We start from the raw sequence: 22,953 nt of genomic DNA, 5'->3' as shown, positions 1-22,953 counted from the left end.
TCAGCCTTGAAGATTATCAACAGTGGAACATCCACAACCCGCTGGGGCAGAGAATTACAAAGATTCACAACAATGAAGACATTTCTCCAATCTTAGTTCTAAATAATTGACCACTTAAGTGAGGGGAGCAACCAGAAATGTAATAGTAGTAGGGGAGAATATAGTGAGGGGGATTGGCACTTCTCTGCTGGAAATGGCCATATTGCCTGCCCGGTGCCAGGGTTCGGAACATCTGCTCAGGGCTGGAGACAAACTTGCAGTGGGAGGGGGAGGATCCAGTTGTCGTGGATCCATGTCAGTACCAACGACAAAGGTAGGACAAGCAAAGAAAACCTGCAAAGTCAGTATGAGGAACTAGGTACCCAATTCAGAAGCAGAACCTCAAAGGTAATAATCTCTGGATTATTACCTAAGCCACATGCAAATTGGCAGAGGGCAAATAAGATTAGAGAGATAAATGTGTGGCTTAAAGACTGGTTTGGGAGAGGTGGATTCCAATTCACGGGGCATTGGCATCAGTAGTAGGGAAAGTGGCGGCTGTACTGTTGAGAAGGGCTACACCTGGTTCAAGTGTTCCCGTGAATCGCATAACTAGTGAAGTAGGGAGGCCTTTAAACTAAACAAGGGGGGGGGCTGGTGAGAGATCCAGCTTGGGTGGATGTAACAAATCAAGGGGTAGATTCAAGGCAGGTGAGCATAATAGCAATATGGGAAATGAGGGTCAGAGAATGGTAGGAAAGGAAAAGAGATAAAATCTAAGAATACACCAATAGTCTAGACTAGATGTTACAAAGATAGCAAAAAGACAAAACTAAAGGCTTTGTATCTGAATGCATGTCCCAAGGGCAATAAGGGATGGGCAATAAATGCCAACTAGCCAACAACGCCGACATCCCATAAACTAACTTTTAAAAAGATTCATAACAAAGTAAATAGATTGATAGCGCATCTTGGAATCAATAAATATGATCTGATAGCCATTTCGGAGACGCGGCTGCAGGGTGACGAGGATTGGGCCCTGATGATCAAGGGGTATATGACATTCAAGAAGAATAGGAAGCTGGGTAAAGGTGGAGGGTTAGCACTGTTAATCAAAGAGGGCATTGGTGCAATAGCTGGAGATGACCTTGGTTCAGGAGATCAGGATGTAGAATCGGTCTAGATGGAGATGAGGAATAGTAGCGGAAAGTGGGAGTGATCTACAGGCCCCCTAACAGTAACCACAACGTAGGACAAAGTATACAAGAAGAAATATTGGGTGCTTGTTATAAAGGGACAGCAATAATCAGGGGTGATTTTAATCTACTTATAAACTGGAAAAAACAGTTCGGCAGTAGTAGCCTGAATGAGGAGTAAATAGAATGCTTTTGAGATAGCTTTTCAGAGCAGAACATTCTGCAACCAACCAGAGAGCAGGTTATATTAGACTTGGTATTGTGTAACATGACAGCATTAATTAATGATCTCAGAGAGAAGGCATCCCTAGGTAGCAGAGGCCACAATATGATTGAATTTTATATCCAGAGTGAAAGGGAAAAGAGTGGGCCCAAGGCTAGTATTTTAAACTTAAATAAGGGCATCCATGTGGGCATGAAAGCTGAGCTGGCTGAAGTGAGCTGGGATACTAGGCTAGGAGATAGATCAATAGAAAAGCAGTGACAGACACTTAAGAGCATCTTTCAGAGTAAGTATATTCCTACTATAAAGAAAAATTCTAAGGGGAAGACCCACCATCCATGGTTAACTAAAGAAATTAAGGAAAGCATCAAACTTAAGGAAAAAGCATATAACTGCGCTAAAATGAGTGGCAGGTCAGATGATTAGTCAGAATATAAAGAATGGCAGAGAATGACTAAAAGGTTAATCAGGAAAAAGAAATTAAAGTATGAGAGGAAGCTAGCTAGAAATGTACAAATGGATAGCAAGAGTTTCTACAGGTATTTAAACAGGAAAAGACTGAATAAAGTGAGTGTTGGTCCTCTAGAAAGTGAGAGTGGGGAGTTAATAGTAGATAATAAGGGAATGGTGGATGAAATGAACAAATATTTTGCTTCTGATTCACTATAGTGGGCACAAAAAGCATTATTCCAGTAATAGCTGTAAATCAGGAGGTGAAGGAAAGACAGGAACTTGGTGAAATTACAATCACCAGGGAAGCATTACTGAGCAAACTGATGGAGCTGTGGGCTAACAAATCTCTGGATCCTGATGGACTTCATCCTAGGGTCTTAAAAAGGGTGGCTATTGAGGTAGTAGATGCATTTGTGCTAATTTTCCAAAATTCGCTCAATTCTGGAAAGGTTCCATCAGACAGGAAAGTAGTAAATATAATCCCTCTATTCAAGAAGAGAGAGAGAGGGAGGCAGAAAACAGGAACTGTCTGCCAGTTAGCTTGATGTCTGTTGTGGGGAAGGTGTTAGAATTGGTCATTAAGGAGGTTATAGCTGGGCACTTGGAGAAACTCAAGGTAATCAGGAAGAGTCAGCATGGTCTTGTGCAAGGGAAATTGTGTCTAACCAATTTATTGGAGTTCTTTGAAGGAGTAATATGAGCAGTGGATAAAGGGGAGCCTGTAGACGTGCTGTACTTGGATTTCCAGAAGGCATTTGATAAGGTGCCACATCAAAGGTTATTGCAGAAGATAGAAGCTCATGGTGTAGGGGGTAATATATTAACACGGATAGATGATTGGCTGGCTGGCAGAAAACAGAGTATGCATAAATGGTCTTTTTCTGATTGTCAGGATGTGATGAGCGGAGTCCCGCAGGGGTCTGTAATGGGGCCTCAACTTTTTACAATTTATCTCAATGATTTAGATGAGGGGAGTGAAGACATGGTAATTAAATTTGCAGATGTCACAAAGATAGGTAGGAAAGTATGTTGTGGAGAGGACATAAGGAGTTGCAGACGGATATAGATAGGTTGAGTAAGTGGGCAAAAATCAGGCAGATGGAGTATAATGTAGGAAAATGTGAAATAGTTCACTTTGGCAGGACGAATAAAAAGCTAGAGTATTAATTAAACAGAGAACAGCTGCAAAATTCCGAGGTGCAGAGGGGTCTAGGTGTTCTAGTGCATGAGTCACAATAAGTTAGTATGCAGGCACAGCAAGTAATTGAGAACAAAAACAGAAATACCTGGAAAAACTCAGCAGGTCTGGCTGAGAAGAGCAAAGTTGACGTTTCGAGTCCTCATGACCCTTCAACAGAAGGCTAATGGAATGCTATCCTTTATTACGAGAGGAATTGAACATAAAAGTAAAGACGTTATGCTTCAGTTATACAGGGCATTGGTGAGATCACATCTCAAATGCCGTGTGCAGTTTTGGTCTCATTTAAAGAAGGATGTAAATGTATTGGAGGCGGTTCAGAGGAGATTCACTAGACTGATACCTGGAATGGGTGGGTTGTCTTATGAGGAAAGGTTGCACAGGCTGGGCTTGTTTCCACTGGAGTTTAGAAGAGTGAGGGGTGACTTGATTGAAGTATATAAGATTCTGAATGATCTTGATAAGGTGGACATGGAAAGGACGTTTCCTCTTGTGGGTGGGAACTATGGGGCACTGTTTTAAAAAGAGGGGTTGTCCTTTGAGGACAGAGATGAGGAGAAATGTTTTCACTCCGAGGATTGTGCGACTTTGGAAACTCTTTGCCTCAGCAGACGTTGGAGACGGACTCATTGAATATTTTATTAAAGGCGGAGGTGGACAGATTCTTGCTCGGCAAGGGAATCAAAGGTTTTTGTGGGGGTAGATGGGAATGTGGAAATCATATCACAAACAGATCAGCCATGATCTTACTGAGTGGCAGAGCAGGCTCGAGGGGCCCAATGGCCTACTTCTGCTCTTATTTTGTAGGTTCTTACAAAAAGGAATGGAAGGATCTGTTGATGGGGTGAGGTGGAGAGGGATAGATGGGGTCTTTATGTAGAGCATAAATACCAGCATGGACCGGTTGTGCCAAATGGCCTCTTTCTGTGCCGTAGGTTCAGTATAACTCATGTGACTTATAATTAAAGCAACTTAGACTTCTGATTTCTACACCCAGGTCTCTTTCTGTTCTCCCCTGTTTAAGAGCGGACTGGCTCCACAGTATTGCCAGCAGATTAATTGACCTGCCACTCAAACAAAACCAACAGCCTGACCTCTGTGTGACCCCTTCTATTCAATTCAAACCATATCACACTGGCTCACTTTAAAGGATTACACCTGTATCTTACAGTCCACTCAATTATGCCCAAATTTTATTTTACACAAAAACAGTAAATTATCCAATAACCAGAATTTGACTGGTTTGAACTAAGGGGAATAAATGTTATCCTTAGCAAACATTGAAAGCTCATGAAAATATTTAAAAAGGTAAATGCATTAAAAGCTTCACGTTTGTCTGCCACACTCTAGAGGTCACTTTCTGATATAGTTTCAAAATGATTAAGAAATGTTGAAAGCAACAACAACTTGGCTAAGTGAGGGTCAGTAATTATGGAATGCTGCATTGTCGGAAGGACAGTACTGAGGGAGCACTGCACTGTCGGAGGGACAGTACTGAGGGGGTGCTGCACTGTCGGAGGGACAGTACTGAGGGAGCGCTGCTCTGTCGGAGGGTCAGTACTGAGGGAGCACTGCACTGTCGGAGGGACAGTACTGAGGGAGTGCTGCACTGTCAGAGGGACAGTACTGAGGGAGTGCTGCACTGTCAGAGGGACAGTACTGAGGGAGCACTGCACTGTTGGAGAGTAAGTACTGAGGGAATGCTGCACTGTCGGAGGGCCAGTACTGAGGGAATGCTGCACTATCAGAGGGGCAATACTGAGGGAGCACTGCACGGTCGGAGGGTCAGTACAAAGGGAGTGTTGCACTGTTGGAGGGTCAGTACTGAGGGAGTGTTGCACTGTCGGAGGGTCAATACTGAGGGAGCACTGCACTGTCGGAGGGTCAGTACTGAAGGAGTGCTGCATTGTCAGAGGATCAATACTGAGGGAACACTGCACTGTCAGAGGGTCAATACTGAAGGAGTGCTGCACTGTCGTAGGATCAATACTGAGGGAACACTGCACTGTCAGAGGGTCAGTACTGAAGGAGTGCTGCACTGTTGTAGGATCAATACTGAGGGAACACTGCACTGTCAGAGGGTCAGTACTGAAGGAGTGCTGCACTGTCGGAGGATCAATACTGAGGGAACACTGCACTGCTGGAGGGTCAGTACTAAGGGAGCTCTATACTGTCGGACGGTCAGGATTGAGGGAGCGCTGCACTGTCAGAGGGTCAGTTCTGAGGGAACGCTGCACTGTCAGTGGCTCAGTATTGCGGGAGCGCTGCACTGTCAGAGGCTCAGTACTGAGGGAGTGTTGCACTGTCGGAGGGTCAGTACTGAGGGAGTGTTGCACTGTTGGAGGGTCAGTACCGAGGGAGCGCTGAACTGTCAGAGGCTCAGTACTGAGGGAGTGTTGCACTGTTGGAGGGTCAGTACTGAGTGACTGTCATCCACAAAACAGGATTATGGATTTGAGACCCACTCCAGGTTTTGAGCACCTGTCGTTGAGTGATGGTTCAATTTGTGATGATGGGAGTGCTGTGACATTGAGGACGAAATAATAAATTGACTCCCTGTCTACTAAACAGGTGGATGCAAAATATTTTTTCTGAGAAGAGCAGGTACATCTTCACCTGTCCTAGCTAACATTCATTGTTCAACACTTAGTACCAAAACTTAGTACCAGGCGATGGGATCTCTCAGCTTGTGCACTAATTCAATACTGAATTTGCCTGCAAGTCACATTGACTACATTTCGAACATAATTAATTGGCTGTGAAATGCTTTGAAACATCCCGTGAAGTCTAAAAGCAAGATCTTCTTCCTAAGTAATTGACCAGGAGATTGAAATTTACAAGACTGAATAATTACCTGGATTTGCCCATTTTTTTCCCAAAAATATATAGTTTTTTCTCTGCTGTACAGACTGTATAAGTCTAAGCCATTCTATTCTTAAAATTTGTAAAAGTACACTGCAAAATATTTCAACCTGAAAATTACAGGAAGTGCAATAAAATTCACCCATTCTCCATACAGCATGTTCCTCTCTGAGGTGCCTCAATACAATTTCCATAATCTTGGTATTCACACTATATATTCCATGTCAGGCGTACAGCCCAAGGGATTCTATACAATTTCCAGCCTCGCAGTGTGTTATGGCAGAAAGGTCTTAGACAGCGACCTTTCCCCATTGAGCCTTTGCGGCGGCTGCCCCAAGCTTTAGTGAGTCCCTCAGCACCTAGTCCTTGGCCTTGGAATGTGCCAGTCTGCAACACTCGGCTGAGAACAGTTCTTTGCACTGGAAGATCAACAAGTTTCAGGCAGACAAAGAGCTTCTTTCACCGAGCTGATGATCCTCCAGCCACAGTTGATGTCTGTCTCGGTGTGTGTCCCTGGGAACAGCCCGTAGAGCACAGAGTCCTGTGTCACAGAACTGCTCGGGATGAATCTTGACAAAACCCGCGGCATCTCTCTCCAGACATTTTTTTGCAAAGGCACAATCAACAAGGAGGTGAACAACAGTCTCTTCCCTGCCACAGCCACCTCGAGGGTAGTGTGCAGAGGGGGGTGAGACTCCGGGCGTATAGGATGGACCTGATTGGAGTGGGGTGGGGTTGCGGGGGTGGGGGGGGGGTCTTTCTCAGCATCAGTCAAGCTAGGTCTTGGTGCCTGTTTGAAAGTTCTGGCCAAGAGGCATTCTACCAAATGACTTTGACGGTCTGCTCAGGGAATGATCCTCCTTTTCTCACAGGGCCTCAAGGACGTTACATGCAGACCTTCCTCCAGCAGAGTTCATAGGCATCGAAGCCAAGCTATTAGCAAAAGCATTTTGAGTCATTCTGCAAACCCCATCGACAGATGAACAACACTGTATGATCAGATTTTCAGTATAAATTGAAAGGACTGAATTTCTGTGAGCTTAAAGGCTGGAGGCCTCTGCTTCCCAACCCAAAACCCGTGTTAGAAAGTGAACACTGACTCATTCAGTTTTAAAATTGTTTTGCTGAACGTTTTAACGTCAGGAGCATCAACATTTGGGCTAATCTAATTATTGTCACTGGATTTGCAGCTTCCAATGTACTTATTAGAAAGATTTTTTTTTAATTACAAGAGAAATGCGGTTTGGGGTGAGGATGGAGGATTCTATAAATTCACTCACACGTTCGCTCACTTGAATTTTTGCCGTTGTTTCAACAGATGAGAGTGGAAAAGCACAAAGGCTAACTTTCCCTGTCATAATGTGATGAAGCATTTGAGGCGGTTCTAGTGGCATCAACTGATTGTTAGGCTTTGTGTTAATTCAGAATTAAATATTGCTGGGGTCTGTTTTTTCTTTAAGCTGTGCTAACGAAATCAATTCAACGGGATTTTCAAGTTAGTCGAATTTCTGAAGAAGTCAATTAACGGTCGTGGTAAAATGTTTGCTCGATGAGAATTGTCATCGTTCCAAGTTAATTAGGTCATGTAAATTTCCCAGAAGAAACGAGGACCCTCAAGGACTCACTGCGTATGAAGTTTGATGAAAATTCATGAAGGTTCCTTTGGGTAAAAAGAATCCCTAACTCTTACGTGCAGGCATTTCTAATGTGTGCAATCCAATTCGTGCATCCATTATCTCATTGCACCTCGCATATCTACATCTTGTTGCATTTTCGTTAGGTTCTCTGTATAGATGCTGAAATTAATGCCTTGAGATACAAAAGCAACATTCTCTTTTTCATTGATGGGGTGTGGGCTTCGCTGGGCTGGGCCAGCATTTATTACCCATCCCTAATTGCCCCTTGAGAAGGTGGTGGTGAGCTGCCTTCTTGAACCGCTGCAATTCATGTGGTGTAGGTACACCCACAGTGCTGTTAGGGAGGGAATTCCGGGATTTTGACCCAGCGACAGTGAAGGAACGGCCGATACGCAATAAGACCTTGCTTGAAAGTTGGAGTTGCATTCCTGAGGATTGCACCTTTAAGTGAAACAACTTGATGTGAATCATGGGCTCCCAAAGGAATCAATGTTAAAACCGGAGTTAGGTTCCATTGGACATTTCTTGCCCAGAGAAACCATTGTACTAGTTGAAATGCTGTATTGTACATGAGGTAGCACTGTGCATTCGGAGCTGGAATAAACAGCAAAATAAAATAAATCACTGAATATAACAGAAATACGGTATAAACTCAAATTAGACAACACCAAACAAGCCCTGAGTAACACAGCTTCTGTTTCTCACCCACAGTCCTCCTGAAACTCAACTCAACTTTTTGCTTGCTGTCCTTTCCCACTCACTCTCTCTCTCCCTCTCTCTTTCCTTTCCCACTCTGTCTCTCTCTCTCTCTTTCCTTTCTCACTCCCCAGGTGAAAAAATCAGTTGTAACAGGTGCAGATTTAAATGTGAATTGGAACAGGTCCCTGTAGAGCTACTCCCACTCTCCTCTCCCACTCTGTCTCTCTCTCTCTCCTCTTCCCACACTGCATCTCTCGCTCCCTCTCCCTCTCCTTCCCCACTCTCTGTCTGTCCAGAGCCTGGGTCCCTTCTTGACACTAGGCAGGGGCTGAGCCCATGTAGTGGGCTGTGGGTGGGAGGGGCTGTGGATTGAGCCTTAGGTGTGTGGGCATGGATTGAGCTGGTGGGGGTGGGGGGGGGTCGTTGGTTACTCACACTTCACCACCCAGTTGGCAGCTTCATGTCCTGAGCTGTCTCCCTGAACTAGCCGAGCTTCTGGGTCAGGCTCCCTGCTTTACAGCCCTGCCCCCGGGTCTTGGACCTCACTCTCCCCCCACCTCCCCACCAGCCTCAGCCTCTGAGGATGGTGGCGTCTCTGACATCAGAACATAGTGACAGCGAGGCCTGAGTGCCGTTCGGGGGGGGGTCTGAGTGCAGTGTGGGGGGGTCTGAGTGCAGTGTGGGGGGGTCTGAGTGCAGTGTGGGGGGGGTCTGAGTGCAGTGTGGGGGGGACTGAGTGCAGTGTGGGGGGGGTCTGAGTGCAGTGTGCGTGGTGGGGGGTCTGAGTGCAGTGTGGGTGGTGGGGGGTCTGAGTGCAGTGTGGGGGGGGTCTGAGTGCAGTGTGCGTGGTGGGGGGTCTGAGTGCAGTGTGGGTGGTGGGGGGTCTGAGTGCAGTATGGGGGGGTCTGAGTGCAGTGTGGGGGGGTCTGAGTGCAGTGTGGGGGGGTCTGAGTGCAGTGTGGGTGGTGGGGGGTCTGAGTGCAGTGTGGGGGGGTCTGAGTGTCGTGTGGGGGGGGTCTGAGTGTAGTGTGGGGGGGTCTGAGTGTAGTGTGGGGGGGTCTGAGTGTAGTGTGGGGGGGTCTGAGTGTAGTGTGGGGGGGTCTGAGTGTAGTGTGGGGGGGTCTGAGTGTAGTGTGGGGGGGTCTGAGTGTAGTGTGGGGGGTCTGAGTGCAGTGTGGGGGGTCTGAGTGTAGTGTGGGGGTGTCTGAGTGCAGTGTGGGGGGTCTGAGTGCAGTGTGGGGGGGTCTGAGTGCAGTGTGGGGGGGTCTGAGTGCAGTGTGGGTGGTGGGGGGTCTGAGTGCAGTGTGGGTGGTGGGGGGTCTGAGTGCAGTGTGGGGGGGTCTGAGTGCAGTGTGGGGGTGTCTGAGTGCAGTGTGGGTGGTGGGGGGTCTGAGTGCAGTGTGGGTGGTGGGGGGTCTGAGTGCAGTGTGGGTGGTGGGGGGTCTGAGTGCAGTGTGGGGGGGTCTGAGTGTCGTGTGGGGGGGTCTGAGTGTAGTGTGGGGGGGTCTGAGTGTAGTGTGGGGGGGTCTGAGTGCAGTGTGGGGGGGTCTGAGTGCAGTGTGGGGGGGTCTGAGTGCAGTGTGGGTGGTGGGGGGTCTGAGTGCAGTGTGGGGGGGTCTGAGTGTCGTGTGGGGGGGTCTGAGTGTAGTGTGGGGGGGTCTGAGTGTAGTGTGGGGGGGTCTGAGTGCAGTGTGGGGGGTCTGAGTGCAGTGTGGGGGGGTCTGAGTGCAGTGTGGGGGGTCTGAGTGCAGTGTGGGGGGTCTGAGTGTAGTGTGGGGGGGTCTGAGTGTAGTGTGGGGGTGTCTGAGTGCAGTGTGGGGGGTCTGAGTGCAGTGTGGGGGGGTCTGAGTGCAGTGTGGGTGGTGGGGGGTCTGAGTGCAGTGTGGGTGGTGGGGTGTCTGAGTGCAGTGTGGGGGGTCTGAGTGCAGTGTGGGTGGTGGGGGGTCTGAGTGCAGTGTGGGTGGTGGGGGGTCTGAGTGCAGTGTGGGGGGGTCTGAGTGTAGTGTGGGGGGGTCTGAGTGTAGTGTGGGGGGGTCTGAGTGCAGTGTGGGGGGGTCTGAGTGCAGTGTGGGTGGTGGGGGGTCTGAGTGCAGAGTGGGGGGGTCTGAGTGTAGTGTGGGGGGGGGTCTGAGTGCAGTGTGGGGGGGTCTGAGTGTAGTGTGGGGGGGTCTGAGTGTAGTGTGGGGGGGTCTGAGTGTAGTGTGGGGGGGTCTGAGTGTAGTGTGGGGGGGTCTGAGTGCAGTGTGGGGGGGTCTGAGTGTAGTGTGGGGGGGTCTGAGTGCAGTGTGGGGGGGTCTGAGTGTAGTGTGGGGGGGTCTGAGTGTAGTGTGGGGGGGTCTGAGTGTAGTGTGGGGGGGTCTGAGTGCAGTGTGGGGGGGTCTGAGTGCAGTGTGGGGGGGTCTGAGTGCAGTGTGGGGGGGTCTGAGTGCCGTGTGGGGGGGTCTGAGTGGAGCGTGAGGGGGTGTCTGAGTGCCGTGTGGGGGGGTCTGAGTGTAGTGTGGGGGGGTCTGAGTGCAGAGTGTGGGGGGGTGGTCTGAGTGCAGTGTGGGGGGGTCTGAGTGCAGTGTGGGGGGGTCTGAGTGCAGTGTGGGGGGGTCTGAGTGCAGTGTGGGTGGTGGGGGGTCTGAGTGCAGTGTGGGGGGGTCTGAGTGCCGTGTGGGGGGGTCTGAGTGGAGCGTGAGGGGGTGTCTGAGTGCAGTGTGGGGGGTCTGAGTGCCGTGTGGGGGGGTCTGAGTGGAGCGTGAGGGGGTGTCTGAGTGCAGTGTGGGGGGTCTGAGTGCAGTGTGGGGGGTCTGAGTGGAGCGTGAGGGGGTGTCTGAGTGCAGAGTGGGGCTTTGGGTCCGAGCACAGCACAGGAGCGGGTGCCTGAGTGTTAACAATGTGAAAGTGAAAATGGTGATGCAAATTGGACAAACAGACCCTAAAGTATAAAGAACGTTAAAACGAAACAGCGTTAAGCGGGGCAGCTTAAAGCGAAGGCTCACTATAGATCTAAAGGCGGGTGGGGTGTGATTTGCACGGGTACTTTTGGAGGTTTTGGTGTTCCAATGTGCCTACCGCCCTTACTCTTCTAGGCAGTGGAAATAATGGGTTTGGGAGATGCTGTTGAAGGACCCGTGACAATTCCTAATGATAAAATAAGGGGAGAGGGATAGCATTCACATAGGTACTGGAAGATACAATTTGGAACAATTCCACTGCACAAAATCTATTGCTTTCATCCTTGGCTACTGTGAAAGACACATGTGCTGCTGCATTCATCCTGAGAATCACCGTTAATAAGTATGATTACATTTCTGTTCTTTGTTTAAAGCTAGGATAATTTAAAATGTTAAAACGCTCAAAACCTTGTGGTCATGGAACAAAAGGGATACGTTCTTTCATCTGATATGTTTTTCAGCAAACCACATGTCACAGTGTCGAACCAGGTTTTCTATATGATCATTAATTGGCATAAATAATATTGTCTGAAATAGCAGATGTAAAATGGCATTTGAAGTTGCAAACATTTTTAATATGGAGTTTGGGCAGATTGTGTTGAATTTTCGTAATTCAGATATATTTCGGTGCATTAATCAATTTTCTGTGAAATAATTTGCTGTACTTTACTGTTTTATATGAATACTGTTGTTGAGCTTAGCTAAGAGATCTTCGTAATCCTATTTTTTTTTCATTGAACGTGGGTGTCTTTGCCAAGACCAGCATTTATTGCCCATACCTAATTGCCCTTGAGAAGGTGGTGGTGAGCTGCCTTCTTGAACCGCTGCAGTCCATGTGGTGTAGGTACACCCACAGTGCTGTTAGGGAGGGAGTTCCAGGATTTTGACCCAGTGACAGTGAAGGAATGGCGATTTTTTCCAAGTCAGGATGGTGAGTGGCTTGGAGGGGATCTTCCAGGTAGTGATGTTCCCATGAATCTGCTGCCCTTGATCTTCTAGATGGTAGTGGTTATGGGTTTGGAAGGTGCTGTCGAAGGAGCCTTGGTGAATTCCTGCAGTGCATCTTGTAGATGGTAGACACTGCTGCTACTGTGTGTCAGTGGTGGAGGGAGTGAATCTGTGAGGTGGTGGATGAGGTGCTGGTCAAGTGGACTACATTGTCTTGGACTTTCTACAGTGTTGTTGGAGCCACAGTTGTCCAGGCAAGCGGAGAGTATTCCATCACATTCTTGACTTGAGCCTTGTGGATGGTGGACAGGCTTAGGGGAGTCAGGAGGTAAGTTACTCTCCGCAGAATTCCCAGCCTCTGACCTGCTCTTGTAACCACAGTATTTATATGGCTAGTCCAGTTCAGTTTCTGGTCAATAGAAACCCCTAGGATGTTGATAGTGGGGGATTCAGTGATGGTAAAGTTAAACATATGGGGTTGTATTTAATGTTACCCCGCTGGCAAGTTTGAAGGTGAGGCAGGGGTGGGGTGTTGTTAATTCCAGCAGGTGGCCTGCTCGACACCTACCAACCCACCCCTGCCCCCACCATAATTTTACCAGTGGCAGGGGCGGTGCCAGGTAGCATGCCCAACAGTGAGCCAATTGAGGCCCTCAGGTGGGCAGTTAATGCCATGATTTAACTGGCAGTGGGAGAGGCCCACGCCAAGTGACCCAGTTGGCGTGTTTCCCTGTGTGATTGATGTTGGTCAGTAGGATGGGTCCATTGGAGGGTCCCCCAATGTGTAACTCCCCAGATTCTCCTTCCCCCTCGGCCTCTCAAACCCCTGGCCCCCACCCCTCTTACTCACCCCTCCCCCCTCATCTACACTCAAACCCCGACAAAGTTCCGATCTATTGCAGTGCGCCTCCTTGCCTGAGTACCAGCACTGGGCACCGGGAATTCCACCACATCGTCATGGATATATCACACAACTCAAACCAGTCTCAAAGACCATTGTCCAGTAGTTCATTGGACAAAGATGCCATTAGGCAACAGTATCATGGAAAATTGGACCAGATGGTACTGTATTTATAATTACTTGTGTGGGTTTGTCAGTGTCAAGTAAACAGCAGCAGTAAGTAGTGAGGGGCCTGTAAACATTGTGAGACACATCTGCTACTTGTAAAGTAGTCTCATCTGGAAGGGCCTGTCTCCTTTCACTCTCTCCTGTTTCCTTTCCCCTGATTTCCACTCAGCGAATGTTAGAGTGTTTCTCTCCCTCTCTCGTTCTGGCATCTTCCCCTCAAAGATACATGGGAGTTGTCTGGGCCTGGTCCAACGCTTGCTCTTTCTGATGTTCCCCCCCCATCCCAGCTCCTCTCTCTTGGGTAATATCTGACCTCCACTCGGCACCTAACTGTAGATGAATATATATATATCAACAGCGAGTGAATGAATGTGCATGCTGTCTTCTGTTGAACTCATGATCACAGCGTTCAGAGCCATTTGACCTCACCCTTCCTTCTGTTTGTGGGTTTTGTAAGTGCTTGGTCAGGCTGTTAAATGTTGATGACTGCCTCTGCAGGCGGGGAGGGGTAGAGAGGAACAATCTTAAAGGATTTGTGTGACAAACCTCTAAACATATTTGGCATCTTCCAGTAGTGCACAGAAAGTTTCCACAGGTCTCAGTATTTTCCAAAAATGATCATTAATCCGGCACATTATTTTAATATTAGGGTTGTTACTTCTGGAGGGTTTAATTAAAACAGAGAAGTGTGTGCGCTGAATGCACATGCCTGGCTTCACTGGCCAGTGTAATGTTATTTCTATAATCCGGTGAATTGTTTGTATGTACGATAACATTTGGAGGTCTTGTGACACACTGGGTAGCACCCCCGCCTCTGAGCCCGAAATTTCAGGTTTCAGTCCCACCCCAAGACTTGATGGCCAAGGAAGGTGTCTTCATAACACAACTGGACAGGTGGAGTATCAACTTTTAAATCCTTCCAACTTACGCCAGTGGCTGGTGGTGAGAGAGGGAGAGATTCCAGGTCAGACAGGTGATGGAAAGAATGTCGGACCCCGTGCCATCACTACCCATAGTTCCACAACGTGCATGTTGCCAAGCAACTCGGACTCCCTGAATGAACTATAACACACCATCGCCACAATAAAATGTAGAAGCACACTTTGCTGCTAATACACTCTTATTAGTTACTCAGTGACTGATTGGATTTTATATAACATGAAGTTCTCTTTGTAAACATCTGATAAACCATATTCTCTGAGCTCCCAGTAATATGTTGTCCTCTTTCCTGGTGTTCAGCCTCATGTTATCAGCCAATGCTAGCAGTGGGAAAGAAAGGGTAGAAACAGTTTTGAAAAAAAATATATATCTTCATAATGGCATTTTCTCTGCCTCATGTACAAAGGGCACTTTGGTGAGGGTGAAGACTTGATGATGGATGGGGAGAGACATTCAAGACGTGGGACAGGAGGAGCATTAACTGAGGAAGCTCCCATTATAGAAGAGGGTATGCAATGATGCATCTTGAAATGTTAGTTCATTAACAAACAAACCTTAGAATCGTACGAATAAGTAAATTAGAGCTGAGACCTAAACAGGACATTAAACAAAGGCAAGAGAAGAGAAGGACAGTGGCATGCTTCAGAGAGGAGCCACGGAATAAAGCAGATAAATAAGGAGTGATGGTACAACATTCTTGCCTGTATCGCTATCTGGTATGGTTCATAACTGAGCTTTGCCTTGAGTGGTCAATGTCTTGCCCCTCCTCATTTCTGGGGCACTGTGTGGCTGGAATGATCACTGATTCAATTGAAGGAAAACTCTAGCTCGTTCACAAGTGCCTTTATCAGGTCTGCACACAGGGAAAATTGAGAAACGGAACAGCTAGAATCTGGGCAAAGCCCTTTTCAGAAGCTCCTCTAACATTGACAGAGCTGTAAAATCTTCCATTTACATATTGAGCAATAAATACATTCACTTGTGTTTCTGATCTGTGCCCAAAGCTGAACCAATCTCATTGGAAGCTGCTGTTGAGTTCCGCATATTTTAATTCAAAATTGTACAGCAGTGGCTGTTAAGCTAGTATTTATTCTAGGAATTGTTAGACAGCAGTGAAACTCTGTTTTTAATAAGCGCATTCATTACAAATGAAAAGGGATTGATTTAAAGAAATACATCACACACAAATGTCATCCAACTCGCTTTGCATGAACCTTGAACCACGCAGGATATGATTCTGTCTCTGGCACTACGTTCAATTGCTGATTGGTTTACACAAGAAGTCTGTGGATTGGAATCCCTGCTGATTTTATGAGGAACGGAATGAGCACAAATACATGGTTACCACTTTGGTTTTAGTGTTTGCCGGACATTTAAATTAAAAAAAAGAGCTTCTTTGAATTCTTTATTTTAATTTGCATGGCATACACAGCACAGAAACAGGCCTTTTGGCCTAACCAGTCCATGCTGGTATTTATGCTCCACTCGAGCCTCCTTCCATTCTTCCACATCGAAATCTGTCAACGTAACTCTCTGTTCCCTCCTCTCACACGTGCTTTTCTAACCTCCCATTAAATGCATTGGCACTGTTCACTTCAGCTCCCTCCCTAACAGCACTGTGGGTGTACCTACACCACATGGACTGCAGCGGTTCAAGAAGGCAGCTCACCACCACCTTCTCAAGGGGCAGTTGGGGGTGGGTAACAGATGCTGGCCCAGCCAGTGACACCCACATCCTGTGAAGAAATGAAAAAAACCTACTCTCTGTGATAGCGAGTTCCACTTTCCCACCAGTGTCTGGGTAAAAAAAGTTTCTTTTGAATTCCCTATTGGATTTCTTGGTGACTTATCTTATACTGGTGGTTTGTAGTTTTGCTGTTCCCCACAAGTATGTCTACCTTATCAAAGCCTTTCAGAATTGGAAAGGTCTCCAGTAGGTCACCCCTCAGCCATTTCTTTTTAGGTGAAAAGTGATCAAGCCTGTTCATCCTCTCCTGATAGCTATACCCCACATTCCTGGTATCATCCTTGTAAACCTTTTATGCACCCTCTCCAGTGCCACCACGTTGTTTATATAATATGACGCCTAGAATTGTAAATAGTATTCCAGGTGTGTTCTAACCAAGGCTCGGTTCCTGGTTAGTGTGCAGTCTCTACTTTTCAATTCTGTCCTCATAGAAATAAACCCTGGTGTTTGATTTGTGTTTTTATAACTTTCTTAATCCGTGCTGCTACTTTTAACGATTCAGCTATTTATCCTTCTGGGTGCCTTTGTTCTTCCACCCCATTTAGATTCACACTTTCTAAAATAGGTGGTGACCATGGTTTAGTTGGTAGCACTCTCCCCTCCAAGTCAGAAGGCCGTGGGTTCAAGAACGCAATTATCCAGCCTGACATGCCAGTGCAGGACTGAAGGAGTGCTGCACTGTTGCAGGTTCCTCTTCTGGCGGGTACGTTAAACTGAGGCTGAGTCTGTCCTCTGAGGTGGTCATAAAAGATCCCATTTTAGTATTTTGAGTAAGGGGCTATCCTGGTGTTCTGGCCAATATTTATCTCCGTCAATATCACTAAAGCAGGTAACCTGGTTATTATCACGTTGCTGTTTGTGGGATAGAGCTGTGAAGAAACCGGTTATCATGTTGCTGTTTGTGGGAGAGAGCTGTGAAGAAACTGGCTGCTGCATTTCCCACATTACAACCATGATGACAATTCAAAAGTTTTTCATTGCTTCAAGGCAGTGATTGTGAAGGCACCAGACAAATGCAAGTCCTTCTTTCTCAAAGTAATACTCAACCTCCTTATTTTTCTTGACAAAATGTAATACTTCACATTTATCTAGGCTGGTACTTGATTCCCATCTTCAGGGAGGGGGAGGCAGTGGCACAGTGGGATTGTCACTTGGCTGGTAATCCAGAGACCCAGGGTAATGCTCTGGGGACCCGGGTTCAAATTTGATTTCAACAAGTTCAATAAATACCTGGAATTAAAAGTCTAATGATGACCATGGAACCTTTGTCAATTGTTGTAAAGACCCAACTGGTTCACTAATGCCCTTTAGGGAAGGAAATCTGTCATCCTTACCTGGTCTGGCCCACATGTGACTCCAGACCCACAGCAATGTAGTTGACTCTTAAAAATGCCCTCTGAACAAGGGCAATTAGGGATGGGTGATAAATGCTGGCCCAGCCAGCGAGGCCCACATCCCACAAACGAATAAAAAAAAAAGGTTCGCTGGCACACATTGGTTTCCACTGGCAACTGAGTTGGCAAATTGTTGCTGATGCTTCCCTGTAGTTGGGCACCAGGTTGTGGTAGGTACCTCACTGCCACCCTCTCTGTCAGCCTCCCAAGAGAGGTTGCACTCTGGCTTTGTACAGAATCTTATTCTGGTTTGAGCAGGGTGAGGTTAGAATCTGCAGTCACCCCCACTCTGCAGCAGTGTGCGTTTGCATTCTAAACCGCAGAATCCTTTAGCGAGAGTGAAGGCGCGTTGATAGAGTACCTCTTATTCTGAAAAACTCCGTGGTGGAATCCATCAAAAGAAATCCCATTTTCTTGTAAAAGGGGGTGTCAGTGTCTCTTGATGCAATGAGGATGGCAGAGTTTGCACAAACATTGATTGGAAATGAGGTTGAATGCGTCCCTGGGGAGGATCAGAATGATTGTATTCCAGTCAGACACCAGAATAACTGTTTTCTTTTTCTCTCTTCCAGCCTAAACTCTTAGCAAAGGAGCTACTTGACTTGGTGGCATCTCACTTCAACTTGAAGGAGAAGGAGTATTTTGGGATAGCATTTACAGATGAAACGTAAGTTCCCGTATTTTATCTGCACTGTCTCTTTGGGATTTGTTGATTCTAGTGTCTCTGGTGTGCAAAATATCAGGCAATCAGATAGCTGAGATGTCAATGAGGAGACAGTAAAGAGAGATCATTCCTGGGGGAATGTCGGACTGTTCCAAAATCAATCAATTTGTTCCATGATAAAGTAGCACTGAAGATGTGATTAGCATCACTGTAATGTGTATGTGGTCATTCTAACAACATTGATGTAAATTATGCCCCTTTCACTTCCTGGTTTCAAAGAGAAACCTATACCTTTGGCCTCAAGATTACAGTGTCCAAATATTAGCATATAAATGACGAACACAATTGTGTCAAATTCTTTTCTCTACTGTTCAAACTGAGGCACTATCCCCTTTCAAATATGTCACCATTAAAACAAAGGAATTTCATACACATTTGTTACACTCTCTTCCTAATATTTAGAGAGCATCATTTCAAGGCTTTGAGTGTGATTGTCATGATATGCTAATTTCTGAACCAAGGATTAGTACACTCCTTTGGTATTTTTGTCATCACGTGGAGAATATAGGGTACATATTGAGGAGAGTGTAATTATTATAGAATAGTACAGCACAGAAGGAGGCCATTTGGCCCATCAAGCCTGCTCTGGCTCTTTTGCAAAGCAATCCAGTTAGTTCCACTTCCCCGCTCTTTCTGCATATTCCTGTAACCTTTTACCCTTCAAATGATTATCCAATCCCATTTTTATGCTCCTACTAAATCTGTATTCTTTGCCCTATCAGACTGTGCACTCCAAATCCAAACCACTCATTGCTTAAAAACATTTTTCCACCTTGTTTCTTTTGCCAATCACAAAGTAAGTTACAAATTGAACATCGTAATTTAGTTGACATAGCACTTCAGTGCTTGCAGGGTTTGTACCTTCCAGGGATCTCTTGCCTTTAACCTGAGACTCTTTGCCTGTCTATATATAATTAAAAATCTTGCACAGGGTGTATGCCTGCACAGATCTTTTTCCTTATTCATTTATGGAATGTGGGCATCGCTGGCTAGGCCAGCAATTATTGCCCATCCCTAATTACCCTAGAGAAGGTGGTGGTGAGCTGCCTTCTTGACCTGCTGCAGTCCATGTGGTGTAGGTACACCCACAGTGCTGTTAGGGAGGGAGTTCCAGGATTTTGACCCAGCGACAGTGAAGGAACAGCGATATATTTCCAAGTCAGGATGGTGAACGACTTGGAGGGGCACTTCCCGATGGTGGTGTTCCTTCTAGATGGTAGGGGTTGTAGGTTTGGAAGGTGCTGTCTAAGGAGGCTAGGTGAGTTCCTGCAGTGCATCTTGTAGATGGTACACACTGCTGCCACTGCATTGGTGGTGGAGGGACTGCATGTTTGTAGATGGGGTGCCAATAAAGCAGCGGCTGCTTTGTCTTGGATGGTGTCAAGCTTCTTGAGTGTTGTTGGAGCTGCACTTATCCAGGCAAGTGGGGAGTATTCCATCACACTCCTGACTTATGCTTTGTAGATGGTGGACAGGCTTTGGAGAGTCAGGAGGTGAGTTACTCATTGAAGGATTCCCAGCCTCTGACCTGCTTTTGTAGCTACAGTATTTATATGGCTAGTCCAGTTCAGTTTCTGGTCAATGGTAACCCCCAGGATGTTGATAGTGGGGGATTCAGTGATGGTAATGCCATTGAATGTCAAGGTGCGATTGTTAGATTCTCTCTTGTTAGAGATGGTCATTGCCTGACACTTGTGTTGCGTGAATGTTACTTGTTACTTGTCAGCCCAAGCCTGGATGTTGTCCAGGTCTTTATACATTTGGACACGGACTGCTTCAGTATCTGAGGAGTCACGAATGGTGCTGAACATTGTGCAATCATCAGTGAATATTCCCACTTCTGACCTTATGATCGAGGGAAGGTCATTGATGAAGCAGCTGAAGATAGTTGGGTCGAGGACACTACCCTGAGGAACTCCTGCAGTGATGTCCTGGAGCTGAGATGATTGACCTCCAACAACTACAACCATCTTCTTTTGTGCTAGGTATGACTCCAACCAGCAGAGAGATTTCCCCCTGATTCCCATTGACTCCAGTTTTGCTAGGGCTCCTTGATGCCACACTCGGTCAAATGCTGCCTTGATGTCAAGGGCAGTCACTCTCACCTCACCTCTGGAGTTCAGCTCTTTTGTCCATGTTTGAACCAAGGCTGTAATGAGGTCAGGAGCTGAGCGGCCCTGGTGGAACCCAAACTGGGCATCACTGAGCAGGTTATTGCTAAGCAAGTGCAACTTGATAGCACTGTTGATGACCCCTTCCATCACTATACTGATGACCAAGAGTAGACTGATGGGGTGGTAATTGGCCGAGTTGGATTTGTCCTGCTTTCTGTATGCAGGATAGACCTGGGCAATTTCCACATAGCCGGGTAGATGCCAGTGTTGTAGCTGTGTTGTCACGACTCAGAGCCTTTTCAGTATCTTGTTTCTTCTTGTCTCAAATTTTAGCCCCACAGTGATATCGACACTTACCAATGTAGATTGTGAAGCCCAATTTTTCCCTTCAATTTTGCTGTTTCAGCCAGTCAGTGGTTTTGTGGATGTAGTTTCTAAAGAATTATTCCTGACTCAGTTACCATCTGGTACAACAAAAGTAAAAGAAATTCACCCCATTTCCAGCACAAACGTCCCTTACCTTGAGAAACATGCTTAGAAAAATAATGAAAACCCTTTCTAGAAATTTGTATACAATTTCTACTTCCTTTAGCAGAGAGGTTACTAACCAGGGGGCTAAAATTTAAAATAATTTGTAGAAGTATTAGAGGTGGTGGTGGGGGTCTCAAACTCACTATCTGAGAGGGGAGTAGAGGCAGTACCTTCATCCCCTTTAAAAAGCACTTGGATATGCACTTGAAGTGCTGTAACCTACAAGTCTACAGACCGAGAGCTGGAAGGTGGGATTGCTTTGGATTGCTCCTTATTGGCCAACACAAACACAATGGAACGAATGGTCTTCCTCTGTGTGGTGGCCTGCTCTTTGTTGCTGCAAATGTTACAGTGCAGTCTGTAAATTTGCTCGATGCCATTTAGTTGGAGAGTAGCTGATGGAAATGGTTGTTTGATGCAGGGACACAGGATTGGTGGAGCCAGTCCACTTCCCACTCAGGTCAATTGCACCTACTTAATTTCAATTAAATCGGGTCGGCTGGATTGTGCATCCCGAACCAATGTCATATTAAAAATGCTTAAGGATGACACTTAGGACAAATGAAACTAATCGTTCAAGTGTGTCAAATGAATAAGTATAATGCACAGGAACAGTTTTGATCAAAGCAATGTTGTGCTTATTTATGCAAAATGAGGGTAGCAAACAGTCACTTGTAGTAATTGAAGCAGACACTTAACAGCCAGCCTAGTACGGACACGTGTAATTAAATCACACAGACAGTGATCAGTCAGGTCAAAAATTGTTCCTTTTTCAGTTGTATAAAGTATTCCACAGGTGTCAAGTGAGGTGGCCTCTAGTGAATTCCAACATCTCCCCAATTATTTCTGGAGCTGTGATGTGGGTCAGCGATTTTGCACATTCTGGTCAGTGGGATGAAGACTTGCAGCAGGGATTCCATGCATGAAACTCTTCTCAAATTGGCTGGTCCAGGATGGTCAGGGTTTGGTGGGTTGAAGGGGCTCTTGCTGTCAGCTATGTTAAATTGTCTCTTACAGTGATCTTTACTTTTCCCCTTAACTCATTAAAGAGGATTTTCCAGATTGAGGCGATGAGAAAATGATTGAATTGCAAACCTCAGTCAGTTCTTGGCCAACAGATTGTTCACTTTTAATTACCCAAGATGAATATTGACTTAATTGGAAGCAAAATACTGTGGAGGTTGGAAATCTGAAATAAAAGCAGAAAATGCTGGATAAAGTCAACAGGTTTGACAGCATTGAGTCATACGGACTCGAAACATTAACTCTGTTTCTCTCTCCACAGATGCTGCCAGACCTGCTGAGTTTTTCCAGGTATTTTTGTTTTTGTTTTGGATTTCCAGCATCCGCAGTTTTTTGCTTTTATCACTGAAATATCAATATCACTTACTTCTCCTGTAAGAGGGAGCTTCTGCCATCAGGTATATCAAAATGCCTGTCACAGTGACCAGTACATTTTGATCTTTATCTCACTGAAGAAGAATTTCTTCAATTATCAGCTCTCATCCACTTCCCCGTGCTGTAACCTAAGGTTCCCCGCACCTAGAGCTGATATGTTCACACTGTCACGTGATACTATACAACTCAATAAGTCTTAAAGCTACAGTCACTACACTCTTTAAAGCTACAATTACTACACAGTGTGGCCCGTGTTTTCTTGGATTGCAAAGAAGTTTACCACACTTTCTTTCTAAGCTCAATATTAGGGAACTCTCAGCCAGCTTCAGTCTCTGAAACCACCTGAGGCACATGTAGTGGAAAACCTCTACCCCAGAGACGTGGTTGTCCAGTGCTACCGGGTTACTGAGGCAAGCCACCGTTGGTTTATGTGTCTTATTGGACACTAATTCACCACGTTTCAGGATATGGTGTGATATTGACACTGATCATGTTATGGAGAGTGAGCTGCCATTGTGCAACACCAAGTGATCAGTTAAGGGAGGTGTTGGTGTAGTGGTATTGTCACTGGGTTTGAATCCCACCACGGCAGATGGTGAAATTTGAATTCAATAAACATCCGGAATTAAAAGCCTAATGGTGACCATGAAACCATTGTCGATTGTCGTAAAATCCCATCCTTACCTGGTCTGGCCTACATGTGACTCCAGGCCCACAGCAACGTGGTTGACTCTTAAATACCCTCTGAAATGGCCTAGCAAGCCACTCAGTTGTATCAAACCACTAAAAAGCCTAAAAGGAATGAAACCAGAGAGACCACCCGGCATCAATCTAGGCACTGGAAATGACAACGGCAAACCGCAAACTCCTTACTAACGTCTGGGGGCAACGCTAAAATTGGGA

General features: G+C 46.3%; 1 protein-coding gene across 2 annotated transcripts in view; it reads left to right on the top strand.

The window, feature by feature from the left end:
- frmd4a (FERM domain containing 4A) overlaps positions 1–22,953 on the top strand; it is a 559,644-nt gene that overhangs the window by 257,219 nt on the left and 279,472 nt on the right. For both annotated transcript variants that reach the window (XM_041203005.1, XM_041203004.1), the window contains exon 3: positions 17,856–17,950. In XM_041203005.1, coding sequence (XP_041058939.1) covers positions 17,856–17,950 — 95 coding nt within the window. The remainder of the gene's footprint in view (positions 1–17,855; positions 17,951–22,953) is intronic.

Source organism: Carcharodon carcharias, chromosome 13 (assembly GCF_017639515.1).
Source record: "Carcharodon carcharias isolate sCarCar2 chromosome 13, sCarCar2.pri, whole genome shotgun sequence".
Taxonomy (NCBI): Eukaryota; Metazoa; Chordata; class Chondrichthyes; order Lamniformes; family Lamnidae; genus Carcharodon; species Carcharodon carcharias.
This window is presented reverse-complemented; position numbering and strand designations above follow the sequence as displayed.